Genomic DNA, 15,583 nt, shown 5'->3' with positions numbered 1-15,583 from the left:
ACAGGGAACCTTAGGGAATCACAAGGAATCACAGGCACCCTCGGGGAGTCTTGGAGAATCATAGGCAATCATGGGCAATCACGGGGAATCACAAGGAATCACGGGGAATCACAAGGAATCACGGGGAATCACGGGGAACCTCGGGGAACCACAGGCAATCATGGGCAATCTCAGGGAATCACTGGGAACCACAAGGAATCATAAGCAATCTCGGGGAACCACAGGGAATCTCAGGAAACCATGGGGGGGGGGGGGTGGGGAATCACAAGGAACCGCAGGGAACCACAGGCAATCTCAGGGAACCACAAGGAATCACGGGGAACCTCAGGGAATGACAAGGAACCACAGGGAATCTTGGGGAACCTTAGGCAATCTCAGGGAACCACGGGGAATCACAAGGAACCACGGGGAATCACGGTGAATGACAAGGAACCACAGACAATCTTGGGGAACCTTAGGCAATCACAGAGAACCATAGGCAGCCTCAGGCAATCATGGGGAATCTTAGGCAATCACGGGGAATCACAGGGAACCATAGGCAGCCTCGGGCAATCATGGGGAACCTTGGGCAATCATAGGGAATCACAGGGAACCTTGGGGAATCATGGGGAATCACGGGGAATCATGGGGAATCACGGGGAATCTCGGGGAACTATAGGCAATCACGGGGAATCACAGGGAACCTTGGGGAACCACAGGGAATCATGGGCAATCACGGGGACTCACAGGGAACCTCAGGGAACCACGGGCAATAACAGGGAACCACGGAGAATGACAAGGAACCACAGACAATCTTGGGGAACCTTAGGTAATCACAGGGAACCATAGGCAGCCTCAGGCAATCATGGGGAACCTCAGGGAATCTTAGGCAATCACGGGGAATCACAGGGAACCATAGGCAGCCTCGGGCAATCATGGGGAACCTCGGGCAATCTCAGGGAATCACAGGGAACCTCGGGCAATCATGGGGAACTATAGGCAATCACGGGGAATCACGGGGAACCATAGGCAATCACGGGGAATCACAGGGAACCTCGGGGAACCACAGGGAATCATGGGCAATCACGGGGAACCTCAGGGAACCATAGGCAATCACAGGAAATCACAGGGAACCTCGGGGAACCTCAGGCAATCTCAGGGAATCACGGGGAACCTCGGGGAATCATGGGCAATCACGGGGAACCTTGGGGAACCACAGGGAACCTCAGGGAACCATAGGCAATCACGGGGAATCACAGGGAACCATAGGCAATCGTGGGGAACCTCAGGGAACCATGGGCAATCGCGGGGCACTCACAGACTGGTAGGGGTTGGAAGGGCCCACTAGAGATCATCTAGTCCAACTCCCCTCTCCCCGCCCCTCCCCCAAAGCAGGATCACCTAGAACATGTTGCGCAGGATCACATCTACGTGGATTTTGAATATCTCCAGCGAAGGAGACACCACAACTTCTCTGGGCAACCTGTTCCAGTGCTCTGTCACCCTCAGCGTAAAGTTTTTCCTCATACTGAGATGGAACTTCCTGTATTCCAGGTTGTGTGTGTCGCCCCTTGTCCTGTCACTGGGCACCACTGAGAAGAGGCTGGCCCCATCCTCTTGACACACACCATTTAAGTATTTATAAGCATTGATCAGATCCCGTCTCAGTCTTCTCCAGACCCTGTTGTCTCAGCCTTTCTTCATACAAGAGATGCTCCAGTCCCCTAATCATCTTTGTTGCCCTCCACTGGACTGTCTCAAGTACTAAATTTTAAAAACTGTTTCATGCATAAATATACACACAGAGCACGCTACTGTTCCAGGTTGCAGGCAATCACAAAATCCAGCTTTTGTTGTAGAGCTATAAACCTCTTGCTCATCTTCCACCTGCATCAGCATGGAGTGTTAGCAAGGTACTAGCCACTCTAAATCCTGGTCTCTTACCACCAGAAGAGCAGCAGAGAGCAGAGAAGGAACTTTTTGGAGCTGACATACTGCCCTGGAGATGGGCAAATAAGGTGTCCCAGGTCTTCCTCTGCCCTACTGGACCTCAGTAATTCCTCTTATCTTTGAGGTAACAGCTTTCCTCTAAACTAAATGGAAGCCCTCAAGTCAAGCAGAAGCAGCTGCAGTCACTGGAAACTAAAGCTCTGAATATAAGGGTATAAAAACATTTATAACCACATATTGTAGTGGGTACAAAGTCTCACATCTCAGTTAAGTTGAAAATGAGGTGTATGCATTCTCACACATCTTAAATTTCCATCCCATCATGTAGTTACTTGATTGTATTAAGTTTTCCATCAAACCTCTGTCTTATCCTAAGCATGGGACATACATTTAAGAGATTGAATGAAATGTTACCAGACTTTTATAGCCTTACTTCCTAGCTCTCACTAGGAAAACTGAGTTATGCAAATACTTCGAGTCATTCATTTTTCTGAAAAGGGGTTTCAATCATTTCATGGAGAAATTTTCTTATGCTTTTAATTCCAGTACCTCTGGTCTCTCCTTCCAGCTATGACGACTCCCTGGCTCTTCATGAAAATACAAGAGAAAGATGAAAAATTTTATACAGAACATACTGTAGCTCATTCCACCCCTTTATTATACATGCACACAAATACGTTCTTTCCTGTTTTGCTTACACTAAGGGGGAGATCTTCAGTGAGCTGTACAGAGCAACATGAAGTCCCTTAATGTAGAAAACCAAAAATATCATTGGCTGCAAATCAGCATTTTAAAATGCTAGGTATATTTTCACAACCGCATTAATAACTACTTTAGCACTTGCAGTCACAAAAAGCACTTAACACAGAAGGCATACATTTCTTGCCTTAATGTATTGATACTTTTAACACAACAAATCCTGCTTTATTAGACCACAAATGCAGCTTTTAGAAGAATGCAGTTTGACAGCTCATAGATTTAAGCTATACTGACATAATCTGTGTCCAATATCAGATTTGCTTATTTTCAGAAATTCTTCTCAGTCTACTGCCCAACTCAAGTCTCCCAAGAGCCCTCTAAGCAAGGGAGGGGACTGAATTCCTTTTGTTTATGTTTGCATGCATGCACCCACAGGAAAACCTGAGCCCTACCGCAACAGGGGATGCAGCAGGCAGGATATATCATTCAACTGCTGCCATCAAGCTCTGACAGAGCATTAGGAACACAAATCCACAAAATACAAGGCCACGTTGAGACATCAAATCAATCACCTTCTCAGAACCACCATTACTCTTTTTTCTTCTTTCAGCACTCTGCTTATTCACTCAACTGGCTTCATTAGCCACAGGCTGATGATATAGCTTGTAATAAAGAAATTGCCAAATTGCATAGTACTTCTGCTAAGTATTTCTCTATATGCAGAAAGACAAACAAACATGAAAACCTAAGTGTCAATTTACAGAGAACAGAAATCCCTTTGAGTTTAGTAAACTTGCACAGTGTCCAGAGAAAGCACAGCAGCTTCTGCATCTGTATATATAAATATATCCTTCCTTTTTATCATGAAAAGAGAGTAATATTATAATGCTGACTTGGAAGCAAACAGATCTAATACCCAAATGGTACTGGTGATTAGTCACTAGATATACCATCTCAGGTACAAGGTATATCTTCAAATGACATAACAGTGTAGAAATACTTCAAGAGATTGTTCCAAACACATAACTAACAGTTAATGACTTACGTGGATACAGAAGTTTTCAATAGTTCCTTTTTTGCCAAGTATGAGTCAAAATAGCAGATGCTATTAAATCTCATAAAGAAGAAAGAAATTTAAGCACAAGTCTTTTAGTATCATCATCAAGTCATTTAAAAGCTATTTTCTCTAATATACCATGAATTTTTCAGCTTGATATGCACAAACCCAAAAGCAAAAGCTGCAAGCCCAGACACAGAAGGGGGTGGAGGGAAGGAAATCTTTACTCTTCACAGGGCAGGCACATACTGTAGTTACCTACTGAAGCAGAAAAGTCTGCCTACCCCTATCTGAATGGTACAGTACATTTATTGCTATACGAATTAGCTATGGTCTACTGATGGCTGTTAGGCCTTTGAAAAGGAACACACTGAAATGCAAAAGTGCAGGTGGTTTTGAAATTGCAGTGTAGGTTTCATGGGAAAGAACGTCCAGTTCTAATTTGGCTCAAACTCTTTCAGTAATTGCGAAGGAGGCTGTAGAAGACTATCAGAGACGGTGAAGCTACTGATAAGTGGTTTGACAAGCATAAAAATCAAGTAGAAAGTAAACAACTAGTAAGAAAAATTAATCACACAAGTTACAGCTGACAAAAAAAATCCAAATTAGCAAAATCTGAAGGTTAGAGCAGTTTTTCCACAACTTGATCTTCCCAGATAAAAACAGCCTAAGCTTTCCTTTTTGGAAGACTTCATACAAAACCACTGACATTCACACAAGATTCAATTCAAACACATCTGTCCTCTAAATGATTCAAGAGTTTTCTTAAATTGTCCCCAAATGAGACCTATTTCTGGACACCAGAGAGTGAAACAGTTCAAAACAGTTTACAGTTGACACCTGTGAGAGAGAGTATTTTAAGCAAAGGGAAAATAAAAGGAAGCTATCACCAGCGTACCGATTACCAAGCCCTCCTTGAACACACAGGGAACAGTCTCTCTCCAGGACGATCACAGACATTTTCTGCACCTCTCAGAGGGCTGTATTACCAACAGGTGCAGATGCACCAATGCCCCACAGCTAAGAGGGAGAATTAAGATGTCATCATCCTGGCCGTGTGACACTTCTCTACTGAAAATATTCATAGGATCAGTTCGGAATGGGCCTGTGCAGAAGAAGGAGGGTGGGTTTAGGACCTGGCAGGGGGGAGAGAGCTGGCAGAGCCTATGAAAGGGGAGAGGTGCCTAGTTGTTGGTTGAAGCTTACCTTCTTGGCTACAGAATAATTTATTTTGGATTAATCAGTTAACAAATGAGAGAAGTTGTGACAGGGTGAGGAAGGCAGGAAAATATCTTTTGCTTTGAACAAATTCTGCCATCACTAGCCTAACTGTCTAAGAGAAAGAAGGCTCTGTAAGAACAAGGAGTTCAGCAGATCCACAACCAGACTCTGGAGTCAGCAGTAATTTGCCTTCCAGCCCCTGGTAATGCAGAAAAAAAACCAGAAAAAGGAGAGAATCCTCACCCTCTCCCCAGTAACTTAGTGGAATCCATCTTTCTCTCAGAACAGTTCAGCAAGAGGGACACACATTTAAAAGGGCCCGCAGAATGAAGTAAATCTCCCAGAAAATGAAGACAAGGCTTTTAGGACAGCAACATTATTTCAACCAGTCAAAGGAAGAAAGCTATTTGCAAGGCACTGACTGCTTCAGCACAATCTCCCCAGACACAACACTCATTTCTGCACGTGAAGTGGAAGTAAGTGTTGATAAATGCAATGAACAACCATTAATCTTCCTTAATGCTGGTTAAAAACAAAAAACACAACATTCATTTAAAAGCCATTTATTACCACAGAAGAGCAGCATGCATTACTAAGATAATTTAAAAAGTTATAAGGGACCTTTAAGGGAGAAAAGTTGAAGACTAGATCTACAGATCTAGCAAGGATGCTGTCAGCAAGCACTGATACCATCTCATTTCCTACCACTATCCGCTAACTTGTTTCGTATGCTAAAAAAAAATCCAAAACAAGTGAAATTGGAGCTTTTTTGCAAAGCCTTTACCCACTCCGTGACATTTTGCAGTTATTTTAAGTTTTTAATATCTTGCCCACTCTTTACAAAGAATGTACTCTCCAGACTGTCTAACTGGAATGCTACACACAAAAAAAAAGACAGTTACTTCACTTATTCAGAAGAGCCCACCACAAAGATACTTCTGACAATACTGATTTTCATAGCTTCAGACAATGAGATTCCAACCATCAGCTTAAATACAGCTTTCAGCATTTTAAATGCACTAGCACACAAAGCCTGCAAAACAAGTTTATGACTGCACCATATACTTCATCAGATTTAACGCCTGAAGGGGTAGTCCTGCATCCCACCTTCAGCCACACATCTCTCCTGCACCCCCTGATCTGGTCTTGACATTGTGGGCACATGCCAGCAAATTCTGAGGGGGGAAAGAAAGTTACCTTTGAGCTACTGTATACTCAGATATAAAAATGCAAGAACACAGACAGAGGACATACCATTTATCCATGACTGTCCACGGTTGTCCTAAGTTAGACAACAGAAATCAAGTGGAAAACCTCTTCATTCCTTTCTGACAGTGCTATCAGTATTTCTCTCATCCTTTCCTAGAAAAGGCTGCTGAGATAAGAGTTACCTTCACAGCACTATAAGTGTATATTGTTTTGATACAGTGCCCATAACAGAAAACAGTCTATATTAGATGCATGCTGCAAAGTAACCCTGAAACACGCTCCTCTTAGTCCTTTTTTGAAAAGAGTATCCAGGCACCCTACTTCAGGCACTCAGCAGGACAGAAGTCACCAACCCTAGTCCTCAAGAGGTGTCCATTTGGAAGTGCTCAAAGGAACAGGCAGTTCCTAGGGATTCTTGGTAACAGATTTCTGTAATACTGCACTGAAGATTGCAGCTTAAGAGAGTCTCCCTGCATTGTCAAACTCTAGTTGTTACCTGTAATGCAAGAGTTTGAGGAAAAGAACACATTCTGGAAAAACACAATAAAACCTGATACGACCACAAAGACTACAGGAAAACAGTAGAATAGCCATGAACTGTGATTAAATGTCAAGGCTTCTAGAGTCTGTAGTAATGTCTAATTTACACACCTTTGAAGATTTCCCTCATCGCTTAAATTCAGAAGCTTGTCTACATGGGCACAATACTGCAAGGGCAGGCGCACAGTCATCATCAGCTTCTCTACACCAATTCTCCATGCTTAAAACCCACTGTAAACGCAACACAGCTTAACATAGTGGAGTGGAATTTTAGCATAAATTTAGCAACATTAATTTTGCCCTAGATCATTGTGAAGCTTCTATCACCTAACTCCTAGGCATTTTATAATGTATTTTTAATAGACTTCTTGCCTTTAAAGGACTTAGCAATATCTTGATTGCCATTCCAAATTATATCCAAGCCAAGAGGGTTACTTTGAGCACCTAAGCTAATTTTGAACTGTTGGAACCTTCTACTGGTATTCCGATCCAGTTTAAGTCATTTATACCAATATTTTTACCCATCTGAGCAGAAATTCTTTGCACTAGCTTTGGGATCAGCCTGTCTGTTCTACCAGATCACTATTTTCACCAAGAATTATAAGAAAGTTTTTAGACTTACAGTTGTATGTTTCCCTGTTCTTGGCCAAAAGTTTTCATGCTCAGAAATAACACCCTCTTCAGGCAGAGGGCTGTTAGCACCTCCAAGCGTTAACTTTAAAAGCTGCTGTACACCCTCCCCTTGAAAGAAGCACAGACTTTACCAAAAGCTAGATTAGTAATGAAACCTAAAGACAAGAAAAGCAAAAAAGCATTCTGTAAAATACTCAGTGATAAGAACATTAAAGTGAAAAAGAACTAATAAGTTAGAGAAAGACATTTCAGAAAAAGTTGAAATTAAGTGCTGAAGTAAGGCACGTCTTATTGCAACAGGCAGGGTCTTCCACATCAACACAGCAACCTCGCAGGGGGTACGTGCCACTTTAGTACACCACTTGCATAACAACAACAAATTTGAAGTTTCTAGGACAAATCTTTTAGAAGATACTGCATGAAAGCACTTCACTGATTTTCAAATAATTTTAGAAGGTAAATATTCAATAATTGATTGAGACAAGCATTTGTTTTGCATACAACACCAGAGCCCCTGCTTGCATACAGCACCTTCAACTTGAGCAGGCTGTAAGCTAGGCATATCCAAATTTGACTTTTAAGAGGCTAAGAGTTCTAATGCAGCTTTTGTCCCAAACTTAACTACAGAGCAAAGACACTTCCAAGCAAGATACTCCATATCTAGGAATGTACTCTTTGTTCTGAAATCCGATGCCTGGAACAAAAGTTTTGATTATATGAACAGTGCCCAAACCACTTCATTTCCTCCTGCCATAAAATGCGCACGCACAATGCTTATTTTACCATCAGCCTTCTGAAGAGATTTAAGTAACTACACAAGAGCAAAGTCACCAGGTAAAATTCTGAGCCCCATTACAAGCAAGTTGCACTAGCAGTTCTATCCAGATCATTAAGGCAGTCTCCTGTAAACATTATACTCCGTCAAAAAGAGTATTTCTATGGTAAGAGGTGTGTTACACTGGAACACAAGCCTCTCACTCCCCAGCTCTACCACTCAACACGTTCCTGTTATTAACAGATGCAAGCTCAAGGTTTAAGCCAAAAGTCAGTAACAGGTCCGATAAGTGTTCAATTAGCAAAACGTCTGCTTCTGTGATCTCTAATCTGGCTAGCATAGCTTTTGCCTGGGCAGGACAGGAGCGGCAAAATAAACACTAATGATGTTATCCCACTGCCAATATAGCACTTTTTTTTTTTTTAGAGCTCCTCTTGCATTAGAGAAGCTTTCAATAAGCATGCTTTCAAAAGCGTAGAATGTTAATACAAACCAAAACTAGAAATATTTTCTCTCATTAAAATTCACATAAATTTTCACATGAATAAGTAGGAATACAAAGCAATATCAAGATCTACCCCCTTCCACCAATGTACTTGTATCTAGGCTTTATTCCTGGCCATGCCACTGACTTGATCTGACCTTTACAATTTTCAGGGTACACTCTCATTATGGATTTCAGTCAGAGCTACTAAACTAGGGGTTTTCCATCTGAGACAGCACATCTCCCTGCCCAGCCACTTTGATACAAGCCTTACTTTACTGATGCAGCATACTCACAACTACAACTAAAGAATCCTGATGTGCACATGCACTTAATCCCCACCTTCCTTTTACTCATAGTTGTAAAACCAGGATGATAAAAGAGTTCATAAAAGCTAAGTAGATCAGGATGTGCAAAGCACTTTCGGGATAGAATGAATCATAGAAAGACAAATTAGTGTATGCATAATTTCTTTAATAAACTCACAGCTAACCGTTTGAAAGTACAGCTTGTGGCAGGCAAAAGCTGAGGTCAGAACAATTTATACAGGTTACTCTTCAAACAACTGTCAGTGTCAATTCAGATAGTACTAGAATTCCTATAAGCTTCTAAATCTACTCCACTTATTCAGCTCTGTATATTATCAGACTACAAAACACTACAATTTTAAAAGTATCTTTTATATTATGATCATCCATACAAAGGGATTAACTGAAGGATAAAAAAATCTTTGTAAATTCAGGACAACAGGAGTCATTCCTCACATACAGTCAAAGCTCCCATCTGCACAGATGCATATTATTTTTAGAGCACTACATTCCTAAGACTTACTTTCATCAAAAATATTTATCTAAAACCATGCAGCCATCCCACTCTGGAATTGTTTGGAACAACCTCGCTGGCTCAGGTTTGTCAGAGCGCTGTGTTAGTTCCATTCACGGTTTGCTTCAGAAAGCCTCAAGTACTGATAACTCCAATCCTGCACTCCCAAAGAACATCACATTGCCTTTATTGAAAGAGAGCAGCTAACAAACCTCTCAAGTTTCTGTGTATTAGAAAATGTACAAAAAAACCCAGTCACATTTTTAACTTACAGAATGAGATCTTTTTTAAACAGTTTCCCATTAGAAAACTCTCATATCAAGCTTCCTCCCCACACTTGATTTTTACCAAATGATATTTCTCCATTGGACCAACTTCTTTAGGCAAGCTTTAAAACACATGATGAAAGATTTCAAAAAGTCCTATTTTAAGCTTTGTTTCATCAAAGAAAGAAGCAACCATTTATCCAAAACCAAAACAAAGTCCAGGTTTAAAAAGACACAGATCCAAGTAGTCCCGAGAGTACTCTTTGGAATTCTGTTTTGCGTTGTGTTTTTTTCCCCTGCTTTTTTGCTTTTAATTTGATCATCTGTTGACCACTACTTTCATCTGTAAGAAAAGAGCTTCTCTCCTACTAGTTTTAAATCCTCTCAAGATTACATTTAAAGACAACTAAATTTAAAAAGCCAACACATGTCACACATGCCAACATTTATAACACAAAGCCTTCCATTTATTATTTAAAGTTTCTTAAATGCTTATGTGAACAAAGTTGTTGATTTTCTTTTTAGGAAACAGTTATATACATCACAACTTATGTTACATAGTTCAGCAACAAGGCAGGAATTAATAGACTTCAAGACCTTCCAATTACAAATCTGATATGGCTACCAAAATTAAAGCAAGTAGCAGTGCCATCCTGCAGACAGAGGATTTTCAACACTAATGTGAATTTATGTTTGGACAACAGAGACTAGAGAAGTAGTTCTACCCACCCCCCCCCCAACATCTAAATTAATATACTGGCTCTTTAATCAAAAGCAGCCAAAGTAAGCAGGGTGAACACACGACTGCGTGAACTTTTTTAAATAGCAAAAGGTGTGGGATACTCTAGTGCAAGCTCTGAGATCAGTTAAGGCATAGCTTGACAAAGCAATCTCTTTTAAAAAGGAAGGAAAAAAAAAAAAAGAACCTCAGCTCAATTTTTCTCCTAAGTGTACCCAAGATGAATACAGAAGTTATCTGAGCTTTACAGAACAAGTACACGATTTCAACAAGTTAGTTGAACAGGATATGCCTTTACCAATATGAACAGGCATCTGAACTTTTTCTTAAAGTAAACAGATCCATTAGAACAGCAAACTAAGAACACAACAACAAAAAAATTACTCTGACCATCCATAGATCATTAAACTGAGAACACCTTTGTTAACCTGTTTCTGCCTTGAGGTAATTTGTTATCAGCCTTCAAGACACAGTACGAAACATAAACTGTCTTCCTAATAAGAATCCTAACAAGTAAAGCCTTCCCGAAGAAAAAACTTAATTGTCCAACAAGTAAAAGAAAAGCTGTCTGGAGACAGCTACATCAGGCTCCCAGCACAGTTAACCTATATGGCTAGGAGCTTTTTCTTTTAAAATTTTGCTGTGTTAGTTCCATGCACGGTCTGCTTCAGAAAGCCTAAATGTAAACACAGCAACAGAGTTCTGAAGCACTTTTTAGACTCGCTATTTTGTCTCCTAAACAAAAATGTGATAACATGAACCAAAATTTGCCTCAGGTTTGTCTGAGCCCAGTAATGCCAGTGTCAGCGCCAGATTTGGAACTGATTCTGGACAGAGAGATGCCTGGGCTCCCCTTTCTTCATCCAAGCAGAATGAACTGCAAGACAACCCAGAACTTTTCATTTATTTCTTTTTATAAATAGACTATTTAAACAATTTACAGGAAATGTATTAAAATAACACACCAGATACACAACTATCTCTAACAACTCCTGGTGTTCAGTTTTCAGTATTTGCAGTTTGCTGTTCAAACTGGCTAGTATTTCTCAAACAGTGAGTCACGGAGTTCAAAGAGGGCCAAAGTTTAAGAAGCTTAGAAATATATTCTCTTAATATTTGCGTTTAAATAAATGTCACGCTTTAAGGAAGTTTGAAAACAAAGTAAACAGAAGATGCTGGAACAACGTACAGCTAAGGTGATCCCTATGAAAAACATTCTCAAAGACATATCCAATGTAAAAATTAAAGGGCTCATGGCTTTAATTTAACACGACTCCAGCCAGTCCCAGAATATCACTTTCAAGAGTATGCCATCGTGATCTTTCAGAGAACACAGACAGAGTTCAGCCTGAAATTGGAAAAGCAAGTACGGCTTCTATTTAAAAGCACAGAGCGGCAACAAAATACATACAGAAGCGTACAGCGTGTCTTTGAACCCCTGGTATTTGAGGGCTAACCCCACATCTGACACCGCTTGTTCTCACCACCGCAGCAAATGACTATTATCCACAGCAGCGGGAATCACCCTCCCAAAAGCCGATACCTGCCTTTCCCTTAACGCAAGGCCGCGTGCTGCCCGCACAATAATCCCTTCTTACCTTTCCAAAGGGAAGGAGCATCTTTCTTTCCCCAATGGCACCACCTCCGCTTCCACCTCCCGCTCCGCGCGTTCCCGACCACCAGCTCTCAGCATCCCGGCCACAGCGGAGAAAGGCTCCCCAGCCGCGGCAGTAGGAGCGGCCCGGGGTCCCCGCGCTGCCGGGGAGGGCGGCAGGGCTGAGGGCGGGCCCGGCGACGGGGTCCGCCGCCGATCTTCTCCCCGAGACCACCGAGCGACAGGACACCGGGCTCCCGGGAAGCCTCGGAGGAGTCTCCCCCCCCCACCCCCCGTGAGGGCGAAGGCCCCGCGGCGCGGTGGGGACTCACCAGAGCACGGCGCAGAGGAAGAGGCAGGAGCCCAGGGCCAGGAGCCGGCGGGGCGGCTCCCTCATCGTCTCCCCCGTCTACCTGCCGCGGCCGGGAAGAGGCGGCGCATCCTCACCGGCAGAGGAACGGCGAGAGAAGCGCGGGCGGCGGCGGCCGCTGAGAAGGAACGATCGTTGGAGGGGCCCCTCCCCCGCGGCGGCGCGAGCGCGGCTCCGACGCGACCCGACGCAACGCGACACACAACAGCGCGAGCGCGGCCGTTACTGCCCGCCGAACCGGGCTCCTCCCCCCCCGCCCCTTATCCCTTCACGCGCTGAGCTGGAAGGATACGCGTCACCCTCCCCGCCACTCCGCCACGCCCCCTCGCTCCGCCGCCACCAATGGCCTGCGCACCTGGAGGTGGCCCCGACCCCCGATCCCGGTTGCCGCCGCAGATTGGCTTCTCCCCTCCAGCGGGGACGAATCAAGAGAGCGGCCTTCTCTTTCCCCGCCCCCCCCAGGACCCCTCAAAGGTGTCCGTGTGAAACAAGCAGCTAAAGGTAAATCGCCGTAGTAATGAATGACAGCTGACAGCAAACCGCGGGGCGCGCGAGGAACGTCATTACGTCCTGTGCGAGGGACATTTTAAGGAACGGCGCTCCGATATGACTTTTTTTTTTAATTTTATTTTTTTGGATCAGGCTTCTCCACGGGCTGCCCCACAGACCCGAGCGCTGATTGGTGTTGCCTGAGGCCCCAAGAGGAAAAACCGTCTCTGAGTGGGCGGGGAAATCCAGCCCCCGCGGGCGGGGCGGGGCGCGCAGGGGCTGCCGGGAGCTGTAGTTCCGGACGGGAGGGCGACGCGGAGGGGGTCCGCTGGCGCGCGCGACTGCCCGCCGGCCATTTTGCAGGCAGCCTGAGGGGGCCGGTGAGGGGCTTCACCCGCTGGCAACTCGGCCCGGGTTTGCAGGCACAAGGGGTGCCAGAGACGCGTTTAAAGGTGGTTCCGTGCATATTTATTCATTGCAGCAGCAAGAGCCGAGCCGGGGTTTGCCCGGCAGCTGGCCTGGTCCATCCTGAGGCCTGCCCGGGGAGCGCTTTTCCCTGGAGCCGGGCCCGGGCCCTGGCAGCCTCGCTGAGCCGTGCCGGCTTAGCTTCTGTCCCCAGCCCTGCAGCTGCCTGCACAGACCTTCCCCAGTTCCCTCCCCGGCACCACCTTCCCTCTGAGGGCTGGGAGAGTGCTTCTGGGAGATGCTCGGGGGAACACAGGCCTGGCAGCTGTGGGCACCCACTCCCGATGTGGGACAGAAGGGAGTTGCCTTCTCTGGTACTGGCACATTTGGGTAGGCTGGTAGAAAGGCACTGTAGTTGTTATGAAAACATTAGGGATTCCGTGGATAGCCAGGCCTAAATCTGCCCATCTGAAGAATGCCGTTGTAAGGTGGGCTTTACGCTGAGCTCCGGTAGCCAAGCAAACCATCCTTGCAGTTTACTCTTCACAAAAATCAGGGATCCTGCTTCCACACCATGATGGGAGCCACGGCAAGCAGCAACGCACGCTGCTCTCCCAGGCCGCAGGTCATTACGACAGCCCTGCAAGGTACGGGTGCATTAGTCATGAGCACGCCACGATGGAAATGTGCACGTCAGGACTCTGAACAAGGAAGGGCAGCTTTGCCTGGAGGGAGGCACGGGAGGGTGTGAATCATGGCAATCCCTGCAGGAGCAGGGCCCTCCCAGGCTACAGCTGCTGCTTTCCCCAAAGGAGCTCTGGCCCCAGCCCCATGAAGCGGCCCTTACAGGCATCTGGGGGTGCTCCCAAAAAAAAGAGGGGGTGCCTGCAGGGCTCAGCTTGGTGCTGCCAAGCTGCAGGATGGCATGACTGGAGTCAGCCAGCTGCAGGTAAATGTTCCCAGCTGGCAGTGGAAAGCTCTGGAGAGTCTTTGTGTCTGTTCTTTTCCTGATTTTTCACCCTGTAATTTTGCGCTTTCATTAACATTTGGCATCCCCCGCCCTTCTGAGAGCTCCGCGTGCCATAGACAGCAGACACCCCCTGTGTGCCAACATGAGGAGAAGGGAAAAAGGAGCTTTGTGTCCCATCTCCACCCAGGCTGGGGTTTAAACCCCCCTGGCCAGCAAACCATGGGCTGCCCTGTGACAGAAACAGCCTGTCCTGCAGTGCCTGAGGAGGGGCTGTCACAGGAAGATCCCCAGCAGATCCCTGCTGTTCAGGAAACGGGATAACAGCGCAGGGCGCAGCGAGCCAGGGTGCAAAGCAGTGCCAGCTGCCCCCATACCTCGCAGCTTGGAGCTGCTGGGCAAGGCTGTGGCTCGTTGCAAGTCACTGGTAGATTTTGGAAGAAGCCCATGGGATTTCATGTGACCCTCTAGCAGAGGAAAGTGGGCTCGCTAAACCACAGTGCAGATTATACCCAGCTGAAAACGGCGACTCTGGCAGCCAGCAGCTTTGCTTTGTGTCCCCGGTGCAAGTGCCCCGCTGGCAGCTCTCCCTGCGGGTCTGCGGTGAGCCCAGCTGCCCCAGCGCCGCTCAACGCCCTGGTCAGGTCCTGTTGCCCCAGGAGCAGGGATGACACAGGAGCAGCCCAACCGGTTATGGGAGTGAGGCGAGTCCTGAAAAACACTGAGAAGCTGCTTCGTGGCACTGGCGGGATGTGAGCCAGCACCTTTGCCACAAAGGTTTTCTGCAGTGCCGGAGCTAAGACATGGCTGTGTGGGCATCTGACTGTCCTTGGGAGGGTTACGAGCAGAGATGCAGTGCGGAGGGTCCGGCCATGCGGGCGCAGAAAACCTCTTTGCCCAGAGGAACGCTGCTGTGCCAGCCCCGGAGAGCTGCCTTGGTGGTGGGAAATTCCCTGAGTCATGGGAGCAACAGCGCACGTCCCACCCGTGGCTGTTTTAACCATGTCAGGGAGCGCCCCGAATGTGCCCCTCCAGGGCTGGAGGGTGCCGCAGAGAGATAGGGCGATGTGAGCTTCTGCTGCAGCCTGCCTCCAACCAGAGGATCCACCGCTGGCCACCTCACACAGCAAGCAGAGAGCGCTTCCCCGTCCCACCAACACAGCCTCGGCCACAAACTCTGCGCGTTGGGGATGGCCAGGACCAGAGCAGTAGAGAAATCTATCTGTAAAGCATTAGAAATTTAAACAACAGCTTAGCTGTCTGCTGGAAGAGCTGGTAAACATTTATTAACCTATTGCTGAGTATTTCCAGCCAGAGCACTTGCTTCGGCACTGAGGGACGGCTGGGCCTGTCGCTGTTGTCAGCCTCTGTCATGCTCCAGAGA

General features: G+C 45.9%; 1 protein-coding gene across 3 annotated transcripts in view; it reads right to left on the bottom strand.

The window, feature by feature from the left end:
* SUCO (SUN domain containing ossification factor) overlaps positions 1-12,600 on the bottom strand; it is a 53,618-nt gene extending 41,018 nt beyond the window's left edge. Inside the window, exon 1 of one of the 3 annotated variants that reach the window (XM_054833508.1) lies at positions 12,301-12,600. In XM_054833508.1, the coding sequence (XP_054689483.1) occupies positions 12,301-12,365 (65 nt within the window). In that variant the 5' untranslated portion in view covers positions 12,366-12,600. The remainder of the gene's footprint in view (positions 1-12,300) is intronic. The other 2 variants (XM_054833506.1, XM_054833507.1) reach the window with 2 other exon arrangements.
* Positions 12,601-15,583: the final 2,983 nt, after the last annotated feature.

This window comes from Grus americana, chromosome 8 (genome assembly GCF_028858705.1).
Source record: "Grus americana isolate bGruAme1 chromosome 8, bGruAme1.mat, whole genome shotgun sequence".
Taxonomy (NCBI): Eukaryota; Metazoa; Chordata; class Aves; order Gruiformes; family Gruidae; genus Grus; species Grus americana.
This window is presented reverse-complemented; position numbering and strand designations above follow the sequence as displayed.